General features: G+C 45.6%; 1 protein-coding gene across 1 annotated transcript in view; it reads right to left on the minus strand.

The window, feature by feature from the left end:
* The window catches only part of IGDCC3 (immunoglobulin superfamily DCC subclass member 3), a 73442-nt gene extending 57238 nt beyond the window's left edge, over positions 1–16204 (minus strand). Inside the window, exons 1-2 of the mRNA XM_043986444.1 lie at positions 16081–16204; positions 11608–11913 (exon numbers count right to left, since the gene is read on the minus strand). Of these exons, the coding sequence (XP_043842379.1) occupies positions 11608–11913; positions 16081–16168 (394 nt within the window). The 5' untranslated portion in view covers positions 16169–16204. The remainder of the gene's footprint in view (positions 1–11607; positions 11914–16080) is intronic.
* Between the last annotated feature and the right edge of the window lie 5013 nt (positions 16205–21217).

Here is a 21217-nt window from a genome sequence, read left to right on the forward strand (position 1 = left end):
GAAAGGAATCAGAAGAAGGAAGGAAGCATGAAACAGGAAATTGATTTAGTGGGATGGAATGGAGGGCTAGGAAAATAGAGGAGAATGGGAAGAAAACAGAGTGTATATATAGATAGTGTGCCCTAAATTTCCTAGAGTCCTTCAGTGCTGGTATTATTCACCAAAGACTTTGTCTTATACACCCAATCTCAACTATCTATGAACTTTCTTGAGCTCACATACCTCAGCCTCTGAAACATTCCCATGATTATCCAGATCCCCTCTCATCCACAAACGTTACCCCCCCCCTTAACCTCTCAAGAACCAAGCTTAGGTCACTTCTTTTGTGAATGATCACAAGCTCACTCTCCAATTAGCAAGCAGTCACTATGTGGCTGCAAAATTTCATTTGTCTCTTTCTCTCATACAGCCCAGGACTGGGTCAGGTACTGAGTTCAGGGGTTTAGACCAGGGCAGGAACTACATCAAAGGCATTAAATAGGCTTCTCTGGTAGGCAAAAGGGGGAGGGAAGAAGAAGAAAATGAAGAAGAAAAGAAGTGTTGGTTGAGAACCAAAGGAAAAAATGGAGAGAAACAAAAGGCTTTCCTTTTTCTCATTGGTAACAATTCTGGACTCCTCTGTCTGGCTTATAAGATTCTATCTCCCCATTCAACCTCACCTCTCAGTGTTCGTTTACTTGCAAGCTCCCTTCCCTCTAGTAAAAATCCCAGTCTCTATATGCTTTTTTTCCAACTCTCCTTGCCTTTGCTTATGTCAACCCCCTATTCCCCTCCACTTATCAAGAAGCAACTGATGCACCATCTTCTCCATGGCATCATTTCAGACCAACTACTGCAGCCTGGTCATCTTTCAGTTTTGTTTTGTTTTGTTTTTTCCTGAACAGTCTGAGGGATTAGTACTACAGGTAATAGCAGGCTATGGATTCAATATAGTCTGAAGCACAAGGGGAAAGAGCTCAGGATTTAAAGTGAGAGGACCTGGGTTTTCTCTTGTGTAGAATGAGGGGGTTAGATTAGAAGATTTCTTTCTTTCTTTGCTTCTTTCTTTCTTTCTTCCTTCCTTTCTTTCTTTTTTTTTGGGGGGGGGGGGAATGAGGGTTAAGTGACTTGCCCAGGATCAACAGCTAGTGAGTGTCAAATGTCTGAAGCTGTATTTGAACTCAGATCCTCCTGAATCCAGAGCCAGTAATTTATCCACTGCCCCACTTAGCTGCCCTCAGATTAGAAGATTTCTAAGGGTTAGGGTTAGGGTTAGGATCGCAATCCAGGGAGGGTGAGAAGCAAATCTGTGACAAACCAATACCCCCATTTGGAGGCCTGATTATAAGTCATTCAGGCCTTTTTATCCCATGTGAGTCTTACGCAGATTTTTGGTAAATCCTTCCTAAAGGATCTACTCAATTATGCTCCAGGCCTGCCTTGGATTCTTTTATGAATAATGAGAATAGCACTTATATAATGCTTCAAGGTGCACAAAATGCCTTATTATCGCATTTGATCCAAGGAAGTAAGTGTAAGTATTATCTCCATTTTCCTGATGAGCAAACTGAGGCAGAGCCTCAATCATCTCAAGGTCACATAGCCAGTAAGTTTCTGTGGTCAGATTTGAACTCAGATCTTCCTGCTCTAGGCTCTGTGCTACCTATTCACTACCCCTAACTGTCTTCAATTTTTCTAGATATAAGAGTAACACTTGGAAAGTTATTGTCATTTCTCATTAAGAATCATACTCTTGGGCAGCTAGGTGGTGCAGTGGATAAAGCACCGGCCCTGGATTCAGGAGGACCTGAGCTCAAATCCGGCCTCAGACACTTGACACTGTGTGAACCTGGGCAAGTCACTTAACCCTCATTGCCCCGCAAAAAAAAAAAAAAAGAAATCATACTCTTGGGGCAGCTAGGTGGTGCACTGGATAGAGCACCAGCCCTGGAGTCAGGAGGACCTAAGTTCAAATTTGACTTCAGACACTTAACACTTACTAGCTGTGTGACCCTGGACAAGTCACTTAACCCCAATTGCCTCACCAAAAAAAAAAAATCATACTCTTGTTAAAAATAAATTTTTATTGATTTATTTTGGTTTTATATGACCTAAATTTCCCCCTATAAGATATATTTCCCTTTCCCACTTCCAAGAGAATCATCAGCTATAGCAAAGAATGTTCAGTTCTTAGCCCCTAATTGGCCCTGGTATAATGGTGAGAAAGAAGAGGGAAGATGGGGGAGAGGTATCTTGATGTAGAATACACACTGGAGAGCTTTGGATTTGGAGTCAGAAAAACTTGGGCCCATATTCCCATATCAAAGACTTATTAGCTCTGAGACCTTGGGCAAACCACCTGGATGGGCTCTTTCTCTGTAAAATGATGAGATAGAACTGAATGACTTGTAAGGTCACTTTCAGCTCTACATCTATGACCCTATTAATTCAGGAAGGGTCTTCTGCAGGAAAGGAAAGGCAAAGAGGTGTGACCTTAGGTAAATCACTTAATCTCCTCAAGCCTCAATTTCCTCTTCTGTAAAATGGGATAGTGGGGGGGGGCAGCTAGATGGCACAGTGGATAGAGCACCGGCCCTGGATTCAGGAGTACCTGAGTTCAAATCCGGCCTCAGACACAACACTTACTAGCTGTGTGACCCTGGGCAAGTCACTTAACCCCAATTGCCCCGCAAAAAAAAAAAAGGGATAGTGGGAGGGGGTTGATCTAGGTTGCCTCTGAGTTCCTTCCAGCTCAAGAACTATTATCAGCATCTTTTTTTTTTTTAAGTGAGGCAATTGGGGTTAAGTGACTTGCCCAGGGTCACACAGCTAGTAAGTGTTAAGTGTCTGAGGCTGGATTTGAACTCAGGTACTCCTGACTCCAGGGCCGGTGCTCTATCCACTACGACACCTAGCTGCCCCCTATTATCACCATCTTGAACTCAGCAGTACTCCGAAAGGATATTTCCATTTCAGAGATCTATAAAACTGAGTCTAGAGCCCATGCTTACAAGATGTCTCAATAGAAAATCCAGGACACTGTATTCTCTCACCCCAGCTGGCTGGGATATGTCTTCTAATACCCTTAGAGCCCTCCCCTCCATATCCCTTCATTCCAAATCTCCAAATACACTTGGATTAAAAATAAGCAAATTCAGCATAATTAATCCCCTCCATCCATCAATCCATTCTCTCTGGCATGGTAACGCTGCTTGGTGGAGAATTTATTCCCTGGTTCTTCTCTAGGGCTTTGGAGAAATTGAGTCTGACCAGGTGGACTTTTGTATTTATACCCACCAATGAATCTGACTGCCCTAATGAACCTTCTTTCCTGTACAGAGCTACCCAGGCTCGCTCACTCTCACTCTCTCTCTCTCTCTCTCTCTCTCTCTCTCTCTCTCTCTCTCACACACACACACACACACACACACACACACACACACACACACACACGTTGTCTCTGCAGAATGAATTACACTGTAACCATGCCAAAGAACCATCCTCACAAAGGGCCGGCAAAGTTTCTGGCATATTTCATTTGAGAATGCACTTAGAGAAGTGAATTCGGTCGTGTTTTCTTCTGAAAATCTTTTCCCTGGGAGTGTGTATAAAGAGTTGCCCTCTAGGGATTGTCGAAATGTCAATTCCCCTACCTTGACCCAGGGGAAAGCCTCTCCCTTCCCACTCCCTATCCCCCAAATGACACAAGAGAGAAAAGCAAAGCAAACAGGAGGAGGGGGAAAAAAATCCCTTCTCTTTAGGGGTGGAGCAGAGGGAAAGATGGGAGGGGAGGTATGGGGGATGGGGGGGGCGAGAGGAGGGGAGGCAAGTTTCACTTGCAGGCTCCAAATGCCTCTGCCTTTCACTGGCCAACATTCCCAGAGCAGACCGAGAAGTGAACAATGGAAAGAACGAGGAAAGGAGAAGATTTGCACATTGTATTCAAGGGGCCATCTGGCTGGCTGGGGAACTAAGGTGTGGGAACTAGCGGGGGGGGGGGGGGGGGGGGGGGCGGCAGTTCCACTTCTAAATTCAAATTGCTTGGGGGCTAGGAGCTAGGGGCTGGGGGCTGGGGGCTGGGGGGGGAGACCCCAGTTGGAGAGATGGGATGAAGATACATGGTCCTCTGGCTAAGGGGAAAATGGGGCCAAAACAGGAGACCCACAGAAACAAGCAAGATCAACTGAGCACGCCTGATTCACTGTCCCCTCAAATCATTAAAAGAAGTCACCAGCACATCTAAACACAAACACACAGAACAGACACCATTTCTGTTCCCCACCACTGAGCAATCAGCTATTAATGAATGCATAATGAAGAGCTAGCTAGGAACCTAATGGCAAAGAGGAGGAGGAGGAAGACATTGGGAGTCAGATATTCATCAAGTGACTTCTAGGGACCATGTACTCGGCTGAGCACTGTTAAGAGTAGAAAGAATGCAGCAATTCCTCCTCCCGATGAACTAACATTCTGTATTAACGCTAGTTCACTATACTATCCCATGAGTTGTAAGAGATAAGGTAGGTTTGGGCTAGGGGAGGAGTTTTTGTTCTGACCATTTACACACAAAAACATGAAGATGACATCTCTTTCTCTGTCTCTATCTCTGTCTCTCTCTTGTCTCTGTCTCTCATACATAGAAACACACACACACACACACACAGAGTCACAAGCACATAGAGTATTTGTGGGGGGGGGGTGAGACAATTGGAGTTAAGTGACTTGCCCAGGGTCACACAGCTAGTAAGTGTTAAGTGTCTGAGGCTGGATTTGAACTCAGTTCCTCCTGACTCTAGGGCCAGGGCTCTATCCACTGTACCACCTAGCTGCCCCAAGCACATAGAGTGTTAATGAAACCTGGCATTCTACTTGAGCCAACATGCCTGCTCTTCAGGTCCCCTTGGGACCAGGAGGCAATTGGCATCCCCTTCCCCATTCTAATGGGGAAGCAGGTAGGTGGGAAGGAGAAGACAACATAAATGTGGGAGTTGACAGGGATAGGTGGGAGCTTCTTTCTCAGAGGTAACCTCTGGCCTCAGAGCAGCAAGCTAAAGAGATGAACACTCTGCTCAACTGCACTTGAGGGAGAGGAAACCCTTTCCCAAATGTGTACTTTTCTTGACTATTTCATAATCTGGTATTAGTTCATCCCATACATCAAGACCTGAGAATCTTTTCTTCCATGTGCCTAAATCAGCCTTCTCATTGTCCAGTGTCCCCAGAAATGCCCATTTTCTATGATCAGGAATGACTTCATCTTTCCATGACCTACAGTAGGGACCAACCTTCAGACCTACTTCTGACAACCCCAGAAAAAGCTTGGCTCCCCAGAACCCTGGGGAAGTCATTCCCAGTAAGACCTAGAGCCAGCCCTGCCTCCCCATTCCCTCCAAGCCTCTCCCCCCATTTCCCCTTCCTTTCTCACACCCTCCCCCCAGACCTCCCCCTCACAGGCACAGCTCCCTCCCTTGAATTCCCATAATCCTATCTCAGAGCAGGACCAAGCTTTAAGAAATCATTAGTCCAGGGATAGCTAGGTGGTGCAGAGGATAAAGCACCAGCCCTGGATTCAGGAAGACCTGAATTCAAATCCGGCCTCAAACACTTGACACTTACTAGCTCTGTGACCCTGGGCAAGTCACTTAATCCTCATTGCCCCACATTGGGGCAAGGGAAGGGTTCATCATTTACGTCTGTGATGGCCCTGACATTACTATCCTTGGAAAGATCTGTGGAGCTGGCAGTGTGCTATAGTGAAGAGAATTTCAGATATGGAATAAGGATGACTTGGGTTCAAATCTTTCCTCCAACACTTTACTAGCTGTGTGATGCTGAACAGGGATCATTTAACCTCTCTGGGACTCAGTTTCCTCATCTGTAAAATAGGGAGATTTGACTAGATGATCTCTAGGGTGTTTTCTAGTTCTAAACCTATGACCTTATGATCCATATGAGGCAGCTGGGTGGCTCAGTAGATAGAGTGCTGTGCCTGGAACCTGTGTTCAAATCCACTCCTAGACTCTTACTAGTTGTGTGACCCTGGGCAAGTCACTTAACTTCTGTTTGCCTTAATCCACTGGAGACGGAAATGTCAAACCAGTCCAGTGTCTTTGAAAAGAAAACCCCAGGGGGCAGCTAGGTGGCGCAGTGGATAAAGCACCAGCCCTGGATTCAGGAGGACCTGAGTTCAAATCTAGCCTCAGACACTTGACACTTACTAGCTGTGTGACCCTAGGCAAGTCACTTAACCCCAATTGCCTCACCAAAAACAAACAAACAAACAAAACCCCAGGGATAGTATGCTCCATAGGGTCACGAAGAATTGGACCGACTGATGCATATAGATTGCATAGCAAGATGACCTATTGAACTCTCTGATCAGGCTAACCCCAAATGGGTACCTTTGCCTGAGCAGGGATCACTTGGCTCCATTGATAAGTACATATTAAGTGCATACTATATGCCAGGCACTGTGCCAAGTGCTGGAGATACAGAGAGAAGCAAAAACAAACAGTCCTCACCCTCAAAGTGTTCACTTTGTAATGGAAGAAGTTATAAATAAGGTACATACAATAGATAGATTTCCAGCTTCCCCACTCAATGAGTGTTAAGTGACTTGCCCAGAGTCACACAGCTAGTATGAAGTGTCTAAGTGTCTGAGGCCAGATTTGAACTCAGTCCCCCTGAATCCAGGGCTGGTGCTTTATCCACTGTACCATCTAGCTTCCCCCTCCCACAATAGATAGATCTCAGATCTCAATCTCTGTAGAAAGAGACAGAGACAGAGAAACAGAAAGAGCAACAGACACACAGAGAGGAATATGGAAAGAAATCTGAAAGGGGAAGGACATTGTCATCTGGGAGGCTCAGGGAAAGTCTCTGGTAGAAGGTAGGATTTGAACTATCTTGAAGAAAGAGGTGAAGGAAGCCAGAGAGCCATTCCAGAAGCAGGTGCAAAACAGAAAGGGAGGTGGGCTGTAAAGGAGAAAGAAAACAGTAGGCTGGTCAAGATGGCTGGCTCCCTAGGCTGTACCCATTTTCATGGCGGGAATAAAGGATAGAAAGATTAGAGACTCAGGAAAGACCTGGGTTGTGAAGAACTGCACGGACCCTTATATCTGATCCTGAAGGTAATAGGGAGCTACTGGAGTTTGTTTCATGGAAGATGTAGAGCATGACTTAGATCTCTTCAGGAGTGTGCTGGTCAATGTTTAATAATGGGCTCTATGAAAAGGCAGGATGCACTTTTTTTTTGGGGGGGGGTGAAGCAATTGGGGTTAAGTGACTTGCCCAGGGTCACATAGCTAGTAAGTGTTAAGTGTCTGAGGCCAGATTTGAACTCAGGTACTCCTGACTCCAGGGCCAGTGCTCTATCCACCTGCCCCAGGCAGGATACACTTTAAAATTTAATTGACATTATTCATATTTTCTCCAACATGTTTTTTCCATTTACACAATCAACCAAATGAGAAATTGAGCCTTAACTGGAAGCATTTTTGGTTTTCCGAGGTGTAAATGTCCATGATCAAATTGAACAATTTAACAGTTGGCCCCGGAGTTGACTTCAGCATACCCAGAATCTGTACTTTAGCAGCTGAGAGGAGGTTGAGTTAAATTGAGGAGAGACTTGTAAAAAAGACTAACCAAAAGTCTCTTGAAATAGTCTGGGCAAGAGACAATGATGGCCTGAACTAGCTTGTTGGCTGTGTGAATGGAGAGAAGGGGTCACATATAAGAGATGTCATGAAGGTAGAAAGGTCAAGATTTGACCCTGGGCAAGGATTGGACATGTGGACATGAATTAAAGGATGACACCAGGGTTATGAGCCTGGGGAGATTAGGGGGAGAATGGTGCCCTTGATGAGAATGGGGAAATTTGGACGAGGGGTACGTTGGGGAAGAAGGACGAATTCTGTTTTGAATATGGTCTGGATGTGTTGGCCATCCAGACTGAGTCAGAAAGGCAGCTGGTAATGCCAACCCGAGCTCAGGAGAGGACCTAGGGCTACCTCTAGAGATCTCGGGAAACATCTACAGAAGAGCTGATCATTGAACCCCATGAGGGCTGATGAGATCACCAAGTCAGAATGCAGGTTCTTCATCTAGAACCAGTTTGGTTTTTTTTTGTTTTTGTTTTTTAGTGAGGCAATTGGGGTTAAGTGACTTGCCTAGGGTCACAGAGCTAGTAAGTGTTAAGTGTCTGAGGCCGGATTTGAACTCAGGTACTCCTGACTCCAGGGCCGGTGCTCTATCCACTGAGCCATCTAGCTGCCCCAGTTTTTTTAATAGTATATTGATAACAATATTTAATAGAATTTGTTTCCTATGTATTTCATTTGAAATCATTATTCTCAGAAGTAGCCCATGTTGGCTTCACCAGAATGCCAAAGGGACCATGACCTAAAAAAATAGATAAACTACTCCAGGAAGGAAAAAAGATTTAGACATAGAAGAGATCCTAGGGGATGATCATGGTTAGTGGGTGTGAAATAGATGAAGATCCAGCAAAGGAGATAAGAGCAGAAGCATGTATGGGGATTGATGGACTGGTGTAGAAACCCAATCTTTGGCATCCATCCAATGGTGAGGAGACTGAGAAGACCTAGGCTCCAGATTCAGTTATGACACTAACTAGCAGTGAGATCTTAGAGGAGGCATTTCACTTCTTGGTGGCTTAGTTTCATTATCTACCATCTGATACCTCTTCCCTACAGGGGGAGGGGGGAGGAGAGAGTAGAATTAGGAAAGATCTATGCTTGAAACTTTCTCTTACTTATATTAGTGATTCATGCTCCTGGCAAGGCAAGATTACATTTAAAATATCAATATCCATTGAACCGTGAGCCCACAGTAATATACTAACACAGCATTATAAGCCCAGAGAACCACCTAGCCTTGGAATTAACACAAGATTATGGCGCCATGAGTACAGCAGACCCTTAAGTCCAAGAACCCTGAGCTCACTGAACCCTGGACAAATGGACACCTGATATGCCGTTGATGTGGTCAATGTGCTAATTGTTTGGTTGAACTTTAAAAAAATCCTTAGTAGTAATCTTTAGAAAGGCCTTCTGGGTTGGTGCTAAAGCAGGAAAAAATTTTAAAATAAATGTGATATTAAAAAGCACTAATAAACCTTTAAAAGCAGCCCCAGATCTACCAACCAACCAACCCCAAACCTAATAGATGCCTAGTATTTTAGTGGGGGTGGGGCCAGGTAATGAGGGTTAAATGACCTTGTCAGGGTCACACAGCTAGTAAGTGTCAGTGTCTGAGGTCGGATTTGAATTCAGGTCCTCCAAGAGGACTGCTAAAAAGTATGATAGAAAGAAGGTCAGCTACATGGCTCACTGGGATGCAGCCCATGCTCCTATTGCTGCTCCCAAGTGAATCTATGTCTTATGTGGAAGAGGTGGTCACCAACAGACTCTATATTGTAACAATCTCAAGTTAACCTCTCAGCTAGATCTGGATAGAAAGGATTGGTTAACCACGTCAGTACTGGCACCAGCCACCCCACTTCAACCCTATCGCACAGCTCAATTTCTCACATTGTTATGAGTTTGAGAAACTAAACATCTTGAAGGTATTCACCATTTATAGAAAGAGTATGTAAGTGGTTATCTCTATGTAAACACACCTGGGATTTATGTCATAGAATCTGGACCTCATTGGGGGAAGGGTGGTTTAAATTCCAGAGGTCATGTAGTCCTTCCTTCCAGAAGAGAGGTTTCTCCTATCCTACTCGATCCCTTTATTTTCCCTGTTTCCTGGTATCTGCACCCAATATCTCACGTTTTTATCAGTTAAAATGAGAGACTTGGACCTAAATGAACACCTTAGCCAAGAACCCAAATCTTCCCTTTTGACACCAAAAGCTAATTTCCTCTTGTATTATCCTCAGGAGGAGAAGCAGTCACCCTCTGGGCTTGATTGGTCTTCAGGATTTGGAAGGCCATGATTCTATTCTACCTCCTCCCTCTCTCTGTACCCAAGGCAAGAGCAGTGACTCTGATAAGGTCCTTTTTTTTTTTTTTTTTTTTGGTGAGGGCAGTGAGGGTTAAGTGCCTTGCCAGGGTCACACAGCTAGTAAGTGTCAAGTGGCTGAGGCAGATTTAAAACTCAGGCCCTCCTGAATGGAGGCCAGTGCTTTATCCCACTGCCACCACCTAGCTGCCCCGACTTCCTGATACGGTCTTAACTATGAAAGGCCAGTGATAACCTGAACCCTACTTTATCAACACAGATCCTTCTGACATTTATATGGGGTACAGTGTCTCATCGACTCCCTCCCACTAGAACTTTCTCAGTTTCACTTTAAATGGAGGTGAATCTGGGTGGAGGGGGGGGCGGGGCGCAGCTAGGTGGCAAAATGGACAACAGCACGGCCTTGGACCTCAGACACTTGACACATACTAACTGTGTGACCCCCTGGGCCAAGTCACTTAACCCCATCTTCCCCCACAAAAAAACCCCAGAAAATCAAAACGAAAACCAAAAAAACAAATGGAGGTGATCTGAGGCAAAAAAATCTGATTTTTTTAGAGAAAGACAAATCTGGGAACTGTGATTTCATCAGTGCAGGGAAACTCCTGGTGTAAGAACTACTTCCATTAAAGCAGGTCAGCAGTTTGTACTGTAATACATACTCATAGATATAGAGCTGGAAAGGACTTCCGAAGGCATCTAGTCCACCCTCTTCATTTTACAAATGAGGAAACTGAGGCCAGGGAGGTAAATAATGTGTCCAAGATCACATATGTAATAAGCATCACAGACGGGATTTGAATGCAGGTCCTCTGACTTTAGACCCAGTGATTTTTCTACAAACTCCATCCCTACTGCTTCCAAAGTATAATCTTTGGGGGGCGGGGTAGAGGCAATAGGGGTTAAGTGACTTGCCCAGAGTCACACAGCTAGTAAGTGTCAAGTGTCTGAGGCTGGATTTGAACTCAGGTCCTTCTGACTCAGGACCAGTGCTCTTATCCACTGCACCACCTAGCTGCCCCCCTCCAAAATATAATCTTAAAGAGCTGTTTGGGGGGAGTGGGAGGTTAAGTGCATGGTCATACAGCTAAGTATGTGTCAGAGGAAGAGCCAGAATCCAGGACTTCTTCACTCAAGATTTCCCAGTCATTGCACCATATTATCTCTCAAGGATTCCAATATATCTATAAAAATTCCCTCATCACTGGCAAGAAACTGGAATATGGGTAGGTAAGAACAAAATCATTAAAGCAGAAAGTATTCCTTCTGTTTCCTTCTTCTCTGCTGGCTCTGGTCTCCATCCTTACCCAGGAGTCCATTATTAATGGCAGCGTGGGAGTTGGACAAGGTGAGGTCAGCTGTATCTTTCAGCATTCAGAGTTTTTGTTCCTTCTCTGTATTGTTATATTAGAATGAATGGAGAGCGAAAGACCTGATGATCCCAGATAATTCAAGGTCACCAGCTTGCCTCCAAGAGTCAAGGGGTGAGGAAAGGGGGGGGGGGATGGTATATACAGAGAGACAGAGACAAAGACAGAGATAGAGATAGAAAAGAGGCACAAATAGAGAAAGAGATACACAGAGAGACAGAGATAGACAAAACGACAGACAGACACACACACACATACACTCTTCACTTACTTGCAGCCTGGATTCGAGCTTTTCGGCTGACCACCAAGCCAAATCGATTTTGGGCCACACAGTCATAGTCTCCTTCATCAGAAGGTCCAGTTCCCTGATTTGGCCGGAAGCTGGGGAGGAGGAGTGACCCATTGGCCAGCACAAGGGCATGGGTACTCTCTGGAAGTTCTACTCCATTCTTCCTCCAGGTAACCCGAATGGGTGGTGTACCTTCTGCTCGGCAGCCCAGCACTACCGACTGCTCAGGTACAACAATCTCATCACTTGGTTCCACAATGAATGCCAGCTCTGTGGATCGACCTAGGTCTGGACAAAACACAAGGAAGAGAGAAAACAAATGTCAGTGCTAGGTGTTCATGGAGTTTATTATAGGGTCATACAAATACATGCAAATCCTCTTCATAAAACAGATGAGTTAGACAATCCCAGCTGCAGCTCCCACCCCAGTTCATGTATAGCTATTAGAAACTCCTACTTCTGGGGCAGCTAGGTGGTGCAGTGGATAAAGCACTGGCCTTGGATTCAGGAGGACCTGAGTTCAAATCCAGCCTCAGACACTTAAGCTTGTATGACCCTGGGCAAGTCACTTAACCCTCATTGCCCCTGCAAAAAATAAATAAAAAATAGAAACTCCTGTCTTCGAAAATGGGCATAGTATGTGACCAAATAAATACCTAGATGTCTATTTGATCAGCACAGTGTCTAGCACAAAGTAGGTGCTTGATAAATGCTAGTTGTTTGATCTATCCTGTTCATCCCTTTGCTTTTGGGTGACCACAACTCAACTGGATAGATTGGGGTCTTTCTCATTCTGAGAAATTTCCAAGGAAGATGTATTTTTAGGGGATTTTGTCATTTCCCCCCACTTTCTGAGCCCTATACAAAACCCATCTTTCTGTGACAGCTCCCTTTATCAGCAACCCTCGTCAGCATCAGCAGGAGGGAGAAATTTTGCATCTCCAATGCACATAGTAGGCATTTAATAAATGTTTGCCAAATGAATGAACTTAACTGCTCCATATCTCAGGTTCTTCATTTGTCAAATGGCATAATACCTCTAACCTAGTCTACCTGTCACATAAGACTGTATGTGAGTTGGTTGAAGTAACAAATGGGTGAGAGTGCTCTGAATAGTTAATAGCTCTAATACAAACTAAGGTATAATAATGATTTCTTCTCTTACTTCACCAGCAAATCATCTAAGCTCATACCAGATCTGAGTCTAGATCAGAAATCAGTTAATGCTCAAGACTAAAAGAAGGCAGACTCAGGGCAAAGTGGAAGAGAACTGCTTAAGATTCTTGCTTATCTCTTCTTCTGTTTTCCTTTTTACTAGACCTAGGATTTCACTAGGGCAGGGAGAAAGTGCCCAGTCTTTACCAAAGCAAATCTGCACCTTCTCTTCAATTTATAGTCTCAGAGATTGCCTAGGGCACTGAAGATTAAGTGACTTGCCTGGGGTCATAGAGTCAGTAAGTGTCAAAATCCAGCCTTGAACTCCAGGTCTTTGTGATTCAGAAGTCAGCCTTCTACTCACTTATTCTGAGCTGCTTCTTTTATCTATCTCTCTATCTCTCTATCTCTCTATCTGTCTGTCTGTCTGTCAGTCTGTCTGTCTGCCATCATAGAATTATGACAAGTTAGGTCTAGAGGGAACCTTAAGAGATAAGCCCCATCTTGTTTAGTCACTATCATTGCCAAAAGACTCCACAAATAATACTAGCTACCATTTATATGTTGCTTTAAGGTTTGCAAAGCACTTTACAAATATCTCATTTTATCCTCACAACTTCAGGAATTAGGTGCTATTATTATCTCCACCTTATAGAAGAGGAAACTGAGGCAGTCAGAGGATAAATGATCTGCCCAGGACCACACAGTAAGTGCCTAAGGAGGAATTTGAACTCAGACCTTCATCGACAGTACATCCAGGGTTCTATCGGGCGCCTGGAATCTTAATCATTCTTTGCCCTTTCCTATCCCAGATGAAGGGCACTGGTACCCACTCCAATACCTGGGGAGATCAGATGCCTGGGTTTGATTTCAGCATGACTTTCTGACCTAGTCTCTCTTCTGAGGTCGTTCTCCCCGCGCGCCGCCCCACCCCGCCCCGCCCCATTAAGGCACGCTGTGCCAAAGTGTACTGTAGGAGAAGAGAAAAGATACTCTCATTTTTCTTCCTTCTTCGGGAGGTCGACTCAAATCCATTTTTTTTTTTAGTGAGGCAATTGGGGTTAAGTGACTTGCCCAGGGTCACAGAGCTAGTAAGTGTTAAGTGTCTGAGGCCGGATTTGAACTCAGGTACTCCTGACTCCAGGGCCGGTGCTCTATCCACTGCGCCATCTAGCTGCCCCCATTTTGTTTTTTTTAAAGAGGGAAAGTCCTTTGAAACTTCTCCTCCTGCCAAGAGCCTGAAATGTGTTACATTCAGAGGATGAGTTTGAATTAGGTTTCGGCCACTTTACTATCTCTTTATCTTCGGCGAATCTACTCTCTGGAACTCAGGTTTCTTATGTTCAAAATCAGGAGGCTGAACTACATAGCTTCAGTTCCCTCAAGTGCAAAAGAACGGAGGGAATGGGGCGGCGGCGGGGGGGGGGGGGAGGAGAGAAGGGGAGAAGGGAGAAAGGAGGTGCAAGAGGAGATAAGATGTGAGAGGGAAAGCTTGTTCTCATCCCAAACCACTGAAAGTCCAGTTTCTCCATCTCCTTCACACCACAGGCTGTTGGCTTATTGGTTTATTATCCAATTAATGGGACCCAGCACCACAAACTGCTCAACTTTACCCTGAGGGTGAGGCAGTAGAGATTTCCACCACCCCCACCCCCGAGGAGCCATACAAAAGGATCTTGGGATTCAGAGCCAAACCCTGTTCTCCACCCTACCCACCCCCAGCTCACTCCCTTTGTGACCTCACCGAGACCAGTTCCCTCCCTCAGGCATTGGCTGACTGAGACTGATAGTTGACTGCTGACCCGGGGGGCAACCAAGGGAGGAAACATGCCGCTTAGGGAGCAGGCTAATCAGCATCTGGGTAAAACACCCGGACGAAGGAGCCAAGAGGATTTTCATTCCCTAGAGTGTAGCATCCATCTAAGTGCCCGAGTTACTTTCAACGAGTGAGCAAACGAAAACATCAACTCCTTCAATGCTTATGTACTGAAAAATTCTTAAGATGGGACAAAGCCTCCCGTTTCCAATTCTCTCCTTAACCTTCCTAGCCTCTGTCCAACACCTCCCCAACGCTGTTGAGGTGGCTGAAGTTTCTTCAGTGACTTCGGAAGGGAGAGAGTTGTATGCTGTTCAGAGAGGACATAAGCCCAGGAGAAGTGGAGATAAATGCAGGTCAAACATTAGGACCGAAGAAACCCGATAAGGATGGGAGCAGGGGTCAGAGCGCCGCTCCAATTCTGACGGGACACTATTGACATAGCCCCGTGCCTTGTGCTGCCAAGTGCGGGCAAGCCCAACCCAGTCCCGTAGTGAGTGTGCCTGTGTGGAGGCATCCCTGGATGGATGAGCGTTTGCCTGTGAGTATGAGCCTAGGTATCTCGGCGCACTTTGGAATGGGTGGGGAAAGCCATAGTGCTTGCCCGTCCTCCTAGGACTGCTATCTCTCACCCTGGCATCTCTTTCTGCGACGCTCGAAGCCTGGGTTCTGGCTTTATTTTTCTCTAAGACCAGGTGCGCTGACTATACACTGAGTGTCTCCTCTCCCGGCACACCTCCAGTCCCCTCTCTACCATCTCTTCTCGAATTTCACTCAGCTGCTCGCACACCAGTTGCTGAGTTCCAGTGCCCGCTCCCCTTATTCAGGGACCCGTCCCTTTCTGGCTTCCTTCATTTCAGTGTCCTCCAGTTTTTTCATTTCAATCGTGCTCTAAGCCCCCACCTCCCGTCTGAGTTTCTTCTCACTGCTTTCTGTGCTAGCTGTCTTTGCTCACTCCAGGATCAGAACCCTCTGGAACTCCGCTCCTTCTCTTTCTCCCTTCTGTCTGGGCTACGTTACCTCCTAGACTTTGCTTTACCTCCTTCACCTCTATCTGCCTTCACGCTGGGCTCCATCCACTCTCAGACTCAGCTGTCTCTCAGGCTGTACTCCATCCCCGCTTCATCTCCCTTCACTTCGGCGTCCCAACCCCTTCCATCTCTCTTCATTCCGGGCTCCATCTCCCTTCACTCCAGGGTCCATCTCCTCCCGGGATCCAACCCAGTGATCTCCCTTCATTTCGGGGATCATCCCCTCCCGGGATCCAACCCCGTCCATCTCCCTTCATTCCGGGCTTCATCTCCCTTCACTCCGGAGTCCATCCCCTCCCGGGGTCCATCCCCGCTCCATCCCCCTTCACTCCGGGCTTCTTCCCCTCTCGGACTCCGCCCCATCTAGTTTCGGTCCCGGGTCCGCTGTCCTCTCGGCCCCGCCTCCCCTTGCCCCTGCCCCTGTCCTTGCCCGGCCCCTGCCCCAACACTCACCGCTTCCGAGAACGAGCTGCAGCAGCAACAGCCGAAGCAGCAGCAGCCAGAAGCGGGGGCGCAGGAGCTCGGGGCGCGGCGGAGCCATGGGGTGCTTTGCTCTCTCCGCTCCGCTCCGGACCCGTTAGCGTCCTCACTACGCCCCTCAGGGACGGCGTCGGGGCCGAGATCGGGGCCCGGGCCGCGGCCGAGCCCGGGAGGCTGAAGTCTGGGGCTGCATGCCGCTGCCTAGGAGCGTCGGGGCTGCAGGGGACTCGGCGCTTGCGCCATCTTGCACATAGAGGAGCGATCTGTCAGCATCTCGCTCCGAGCGCTCGGAGCACACGCTCCCCACCCGCCGCTGGCCCGCTCTCTCCTCCCACTGCCTCCACTCCCTCCCCTCCTCCCTCCCCCTTTCCCCTCTAGCCACCCTGTCCCCTCCCCCCTCCTCCCCAACCCCCTCTCTCCGGAGGCCCAGTCTGGGGAACAAAAGACCCAACCAGCGCTTTATTCGGCCGGACATCCCCGGCAGCGCCGCTGCCTCCCCCCTCCCGCCCTCCTTCCACTCTTTGAACTGAGGCCGGCGGGGCCCTAGAACTCCCTAAGCTCCAGCAGTCCCGGAGAGCCGCGGAGCTCTCTGGACCTCAACCTCCCTTTGCGGGAAGGTCTTTAAGAGCGAGTTACCGAGAAAGACGAGGGGAGGGGGGGCACTCTCAGGCTTGACTTTCCCAATAACTGAGAGGGGAGAAGTGTGTGTGGCGGGGCGTTGGGGGGTTGGGGGGCTTAAGTACAAGGAGGCTGGAAGAAGAGAGGAAAGATGCAAAGATGTCCTGGTTTGAAATTGACCAACTCCCTTATGGCTCGATGGAAAACTGAAAACCGAAGTCCCTATCGAGGTGTATATGTACAGAGAAGATAGATAACAGAGCTTCTTGTTGTTAGTCGTGTCCGACTCTTCTGACCCAGTGGACTATACTGTCTGCGGAGTTTTCTTGGCAAAGATGCTGGAGTGGTTTTCCATTTCCTTCTCCAGTGGATTAAGGCAAACAGAGGTTAAGTGACTTGCTCAGGGTCACACAGTGTCTGAGGCTGAATTTGAACTCAAGCCTTCCTGACTCCAGGCCTGGCACTCTATCCACTGAGCCTCCTAGGTAATGGATAGACAGACAGACAGACAGACAGATAGATAGATAGATAGATAGATAGATAGATAGATAGATAGATAGATAGATAGATAGATATTTAGGTGTATATGTACAGAGAAGATAGGTAACAAGTAGGTATGTGTGTGGAGAGAAAAAACAAGAGGGAGGAAGAAGATAGGGGGAGAGAGAGAGACAGAGAGACAGAGAGACAGAAAGAGATGGAGGACAGAGAGAGTGTGTCCTTGAATAAAACAGCACCAAGTCTTTAGTGATCTTCTGGAATTCCCAGTTCTTCAAAAATGGTTAGGTCATTCAATTGTGAGATTTCTTGGGCTGCCCTCTTACCCTGGGATAACACATAGCTCCAGATCTACTATTATTTGGGTAAGAGAGCTAATAAGTTATTTTCTCTCTCTATGTCAGTTTCCTCATCTGTAAAATTGGTATGCAGCCAGTTGTAGTGGATGGTAGATAGAGGGCCTGCCTAGAGTCAGTGAGAACAAGGTTCAAGTCCTGATTCTGACATATATTAGCTGTGTGACACTGGTCAAGTCATTTAACTTCACAGTAACTCAGACAAGTCTTTGAGATTACAAATAATGGATGAATGGTAAATCTGTGTGGAGGAGGGAGGTTTTATACTGGCATCTTCCTATGCTGATGAAATCACAGGTCTAGGCCACCTACCCACCCTTCCCCAAAACTACTTCTGAAGTGTTATTTTTAAAATAAAAAAAAAATTTTTTTGGTGGGGAAATGAGGGTTAAGAGACTTGCCCAAGGTCACACAGCTAGTAAGTGTCAAGTGTCTGAGGCTGGATTTGAATTCAGGTCCTCCTGAATCCAGGACCAGTGCTTTTTTGTTTTTTTTTTGTTTTGTTTTGTGGGGCAATGAGGGTTAAGTGACTTGTCCAGGGTCACAAAGCTAGTAAGTATCAAGTGTCTGATGTCGGATTTGAACTCAGGTCCTCCTGAATCCAGGACCAGTGCTTTATCCACTGCACCACCTAGCTGCCCCTGAAGTGTTATTTTTTAAATCACATGACAAAAATGTTTAAACACAATGAAAAGTTTACAGTGTGACAGAAATTTAGGAAAGACTATTACCATGCTTCCTAATTGGAAAACTTTCAAAGACATAATCTGTCAAGAAACTGAAAGATACCCACCCATCAACTGGGGAATGGTTGAACAAGTTGTGGGATATTAATGTAATAGCATACTATTGTGCTTTAAGAAATGATGAGCAGGCAGATTTCAGAAAAACATGGAAAGACTTAAGTGGACTGATGCTGAGTGAAGTGAGCAGAACCAGGAGAACATTGTACACAGTAACAGCAATATTGTGTGATGAACATCTGTGATAGACTTAGCTCTTCTCAGCAATACAATGATCCACGACAATTCCAAAGGACTCATGATAGAAAATGTTTTCCGCATCCAGAAAAAGAACTGTGGGATCTGAATGAAGATTGAACCATACTAGTTCTACTTTTTGTGTTTGTTTGTTTGTTTGTTTGTGTTTGTTTGTTTGTGTTTGTTTGTTTTTTCTTTTTGGGTTTTTCCCCTTTTGTTCTGATTTTTCTTTTACAACACAACTAATGTGAAGGTGCTAGTAACAAAACATAGGACCCATTTGAAGGATATATATCAGGAGCATCCATGCCACAGATCACATAGAACACTGTACTATCCTATCAGGCTCATGAATCCTGAGTACTGTGACTCCTGATGAGTCTGTCATAAACTCATCAAATGTCAGGAACAGTTCAATCTCCCTCCTTTTACAAATGGGGAAACTGAGGTCCAGAGTGATAGTGACCTGCCCAAAGTCCCACATTTTCCTACTCAGTGGCAAAGTCATAATTGTAACTCAGGTCTCCTGACTTCAAAATCCAGTGCTCATTCATTCATACATTGATTCACTTACCATTTATTGAACACCCACTATGTACAAGGCAGTATGCTAGGAACCAAGGATTGAAGACAAAAACCAAACATTCCTGTCTTCAAAATGTTTCTGTTCTACAAAGGGGCCAATAATAGTGGAGCATTGATTTAAAGACGTAAAGGAATTTAAGTCATCTAATCCAACCAGTTCATTTTAAATATGAGGAAAACGAGGCCCAACTACATAGGTAAGGCAGTACAAAATATATTCTAAGTCAATATAAAATAATTTAGTGGGGGGAGGACACTAGTACTGGTAGGGGGCAGGGAGAATCAGGAAAGGTCCCATGTAGGAGGTGCCACTTAAGCTGAGCCTTAAAGGAAGTTAGGGATTCAAAGCAGAGAAGATGAGTGCATTCTGGGAATACATGGAGAACAGCCCAGTTTGGCTGTAAGGCAGAGTATGAGGAGAGTTTGGAACGACAGGCTGGGACCAGATTGTGACAGGCTTTAAATGCCAAACATTTGCATTGTTTGTATTTTATCCACTGCAACATTTCCACTAAATGCTGTCTGTTTCTATGTCTTCAATCTTTGTCTGGAATCAGGCAATCTTCTTACTCAGGAGGGGAGAGAATCTCACACCTTAGCTGGGACATTAGGATTTGTGTTTGGGAGGTGAGAGAAGGGCAATGAAGATAAGCTCGTCTCTTTTCTCGGTCAGTCACAAGTTGTTCAATCCTATTTTGATCTACTTGACTAGTAGGGCCATGCAGCATAATGGAAAAAAAAACATGAGTCCTGGGTCTAGTTTGAGCTCTTGCTAGGTACTTTGGGGAATGCTTATTCCTTTCTTTGGGCTTCATGTTCCCGAATGACTGAACAAGACAATCTAGAAGTTTTCTTCCAGTTCTCCTCACCCTTTCCCAGGTCTTGATTCTGGGACCAAGAGATTTTTGGGTGTCAGTGATTGCAATGTAGTCAGGTTGCCTCTAAAAGAATAGGTGTGAGGTTAGAATCACGCAAATTCAATTTAAATGAGATCTGCACAACTTTCTGAATTCTGAGTCTTCCACAAATTTGTTGTGTTAGGAAGGAGAAAAGGTATTGAAGGAAGAGGACAGGGGAAGACCACTTACCTGTGTAAAGCACTCATCTCTCAGTTCCTGAGGGTGTGGTGAAAGGATACCTAACTGGTTCCTATCCTGTTTTAACATAAAGGGAACATGGTGCCACTAGAAAGTGTTGAAGTTGGAATCAGTAAGAGCTGGGTTCACATTTTGATTTATGACCCTGGGCAAGCCACTTGTATTCTCTTGATCTCAGTTTCTTCATCTGGAAGGGGAAGCTAGGTGGCACAACGGATGGAACGTGGGACTTGGAATCAGGAAGGCTAATTTTCATAAGTTCAAATCCAGTCTCAGATACTTGCTAGCTAGGGGACCCCAGGCAAGTCACTGAAACCTGTTTGCCTCAGTTTCCTTATCTGTAAAATGAGATGGAGAAGGAAATGGCAAACTACTCCAGTGTCTGCCAAGAAAACCCCAAAGGGGGTCATGAAGAGTCAGACATGACTGAAATAATTCAACAACAAAATGAGGATAATATTAGCATTTACCTCACAGAGTTGCCAGGACCAAATGAGATAATATATGTATAAATTTTAAAGTCTATTATTATGATTATCCTACTATAGACACACCTACTAACTATGTGATCCCGGGCAAGTTTGCTTAACTTTCTGGAGTCTTAGTTTCATTATCTGTAAAATGGAAAGAATCATAACACCCTACCTCACAGGGTTGTTCAGAGGATCAAATGAAAATAATGTATATATAATGTTTTATAATCCAAGTGCTATATAGATGTGAACTTTTTTCATTGTTAAAGGGAGTGACTGGGCATGTGAACTGTTGGAATGAGGGGAGAAAGGGAAAGAAGTCTGTTCTGGTTGATGTGATTGACTTACCTGCAGGAGGTCATCAACCTTCCTACTTCTCACCCTACCTACTTCTCCAATTCTCAGGAGAGGTAGAGTAGGCTTCATCAATTGCTGCTACTAGTTTTTTTTCCTTTTTTTTTTATCTAGATGTGATTTTATTATTTTAGTACATAAACCAAAAT

This window comes from Dromiciops gliroides, chromosome 2 (assembly GCF_019393635.1).
Source record: "Dromiciops gliroides isolate mDroGli1 chromosome 2, mDroGli1.pri, whole genome shotgun sequence".
Lineage (NCBI taxonomy): Eukaryota > Metazoa > Chordata > Mammalia > Microbiotheria > Microbiotheriidae > Dromiciops > Dromiciops gliroides.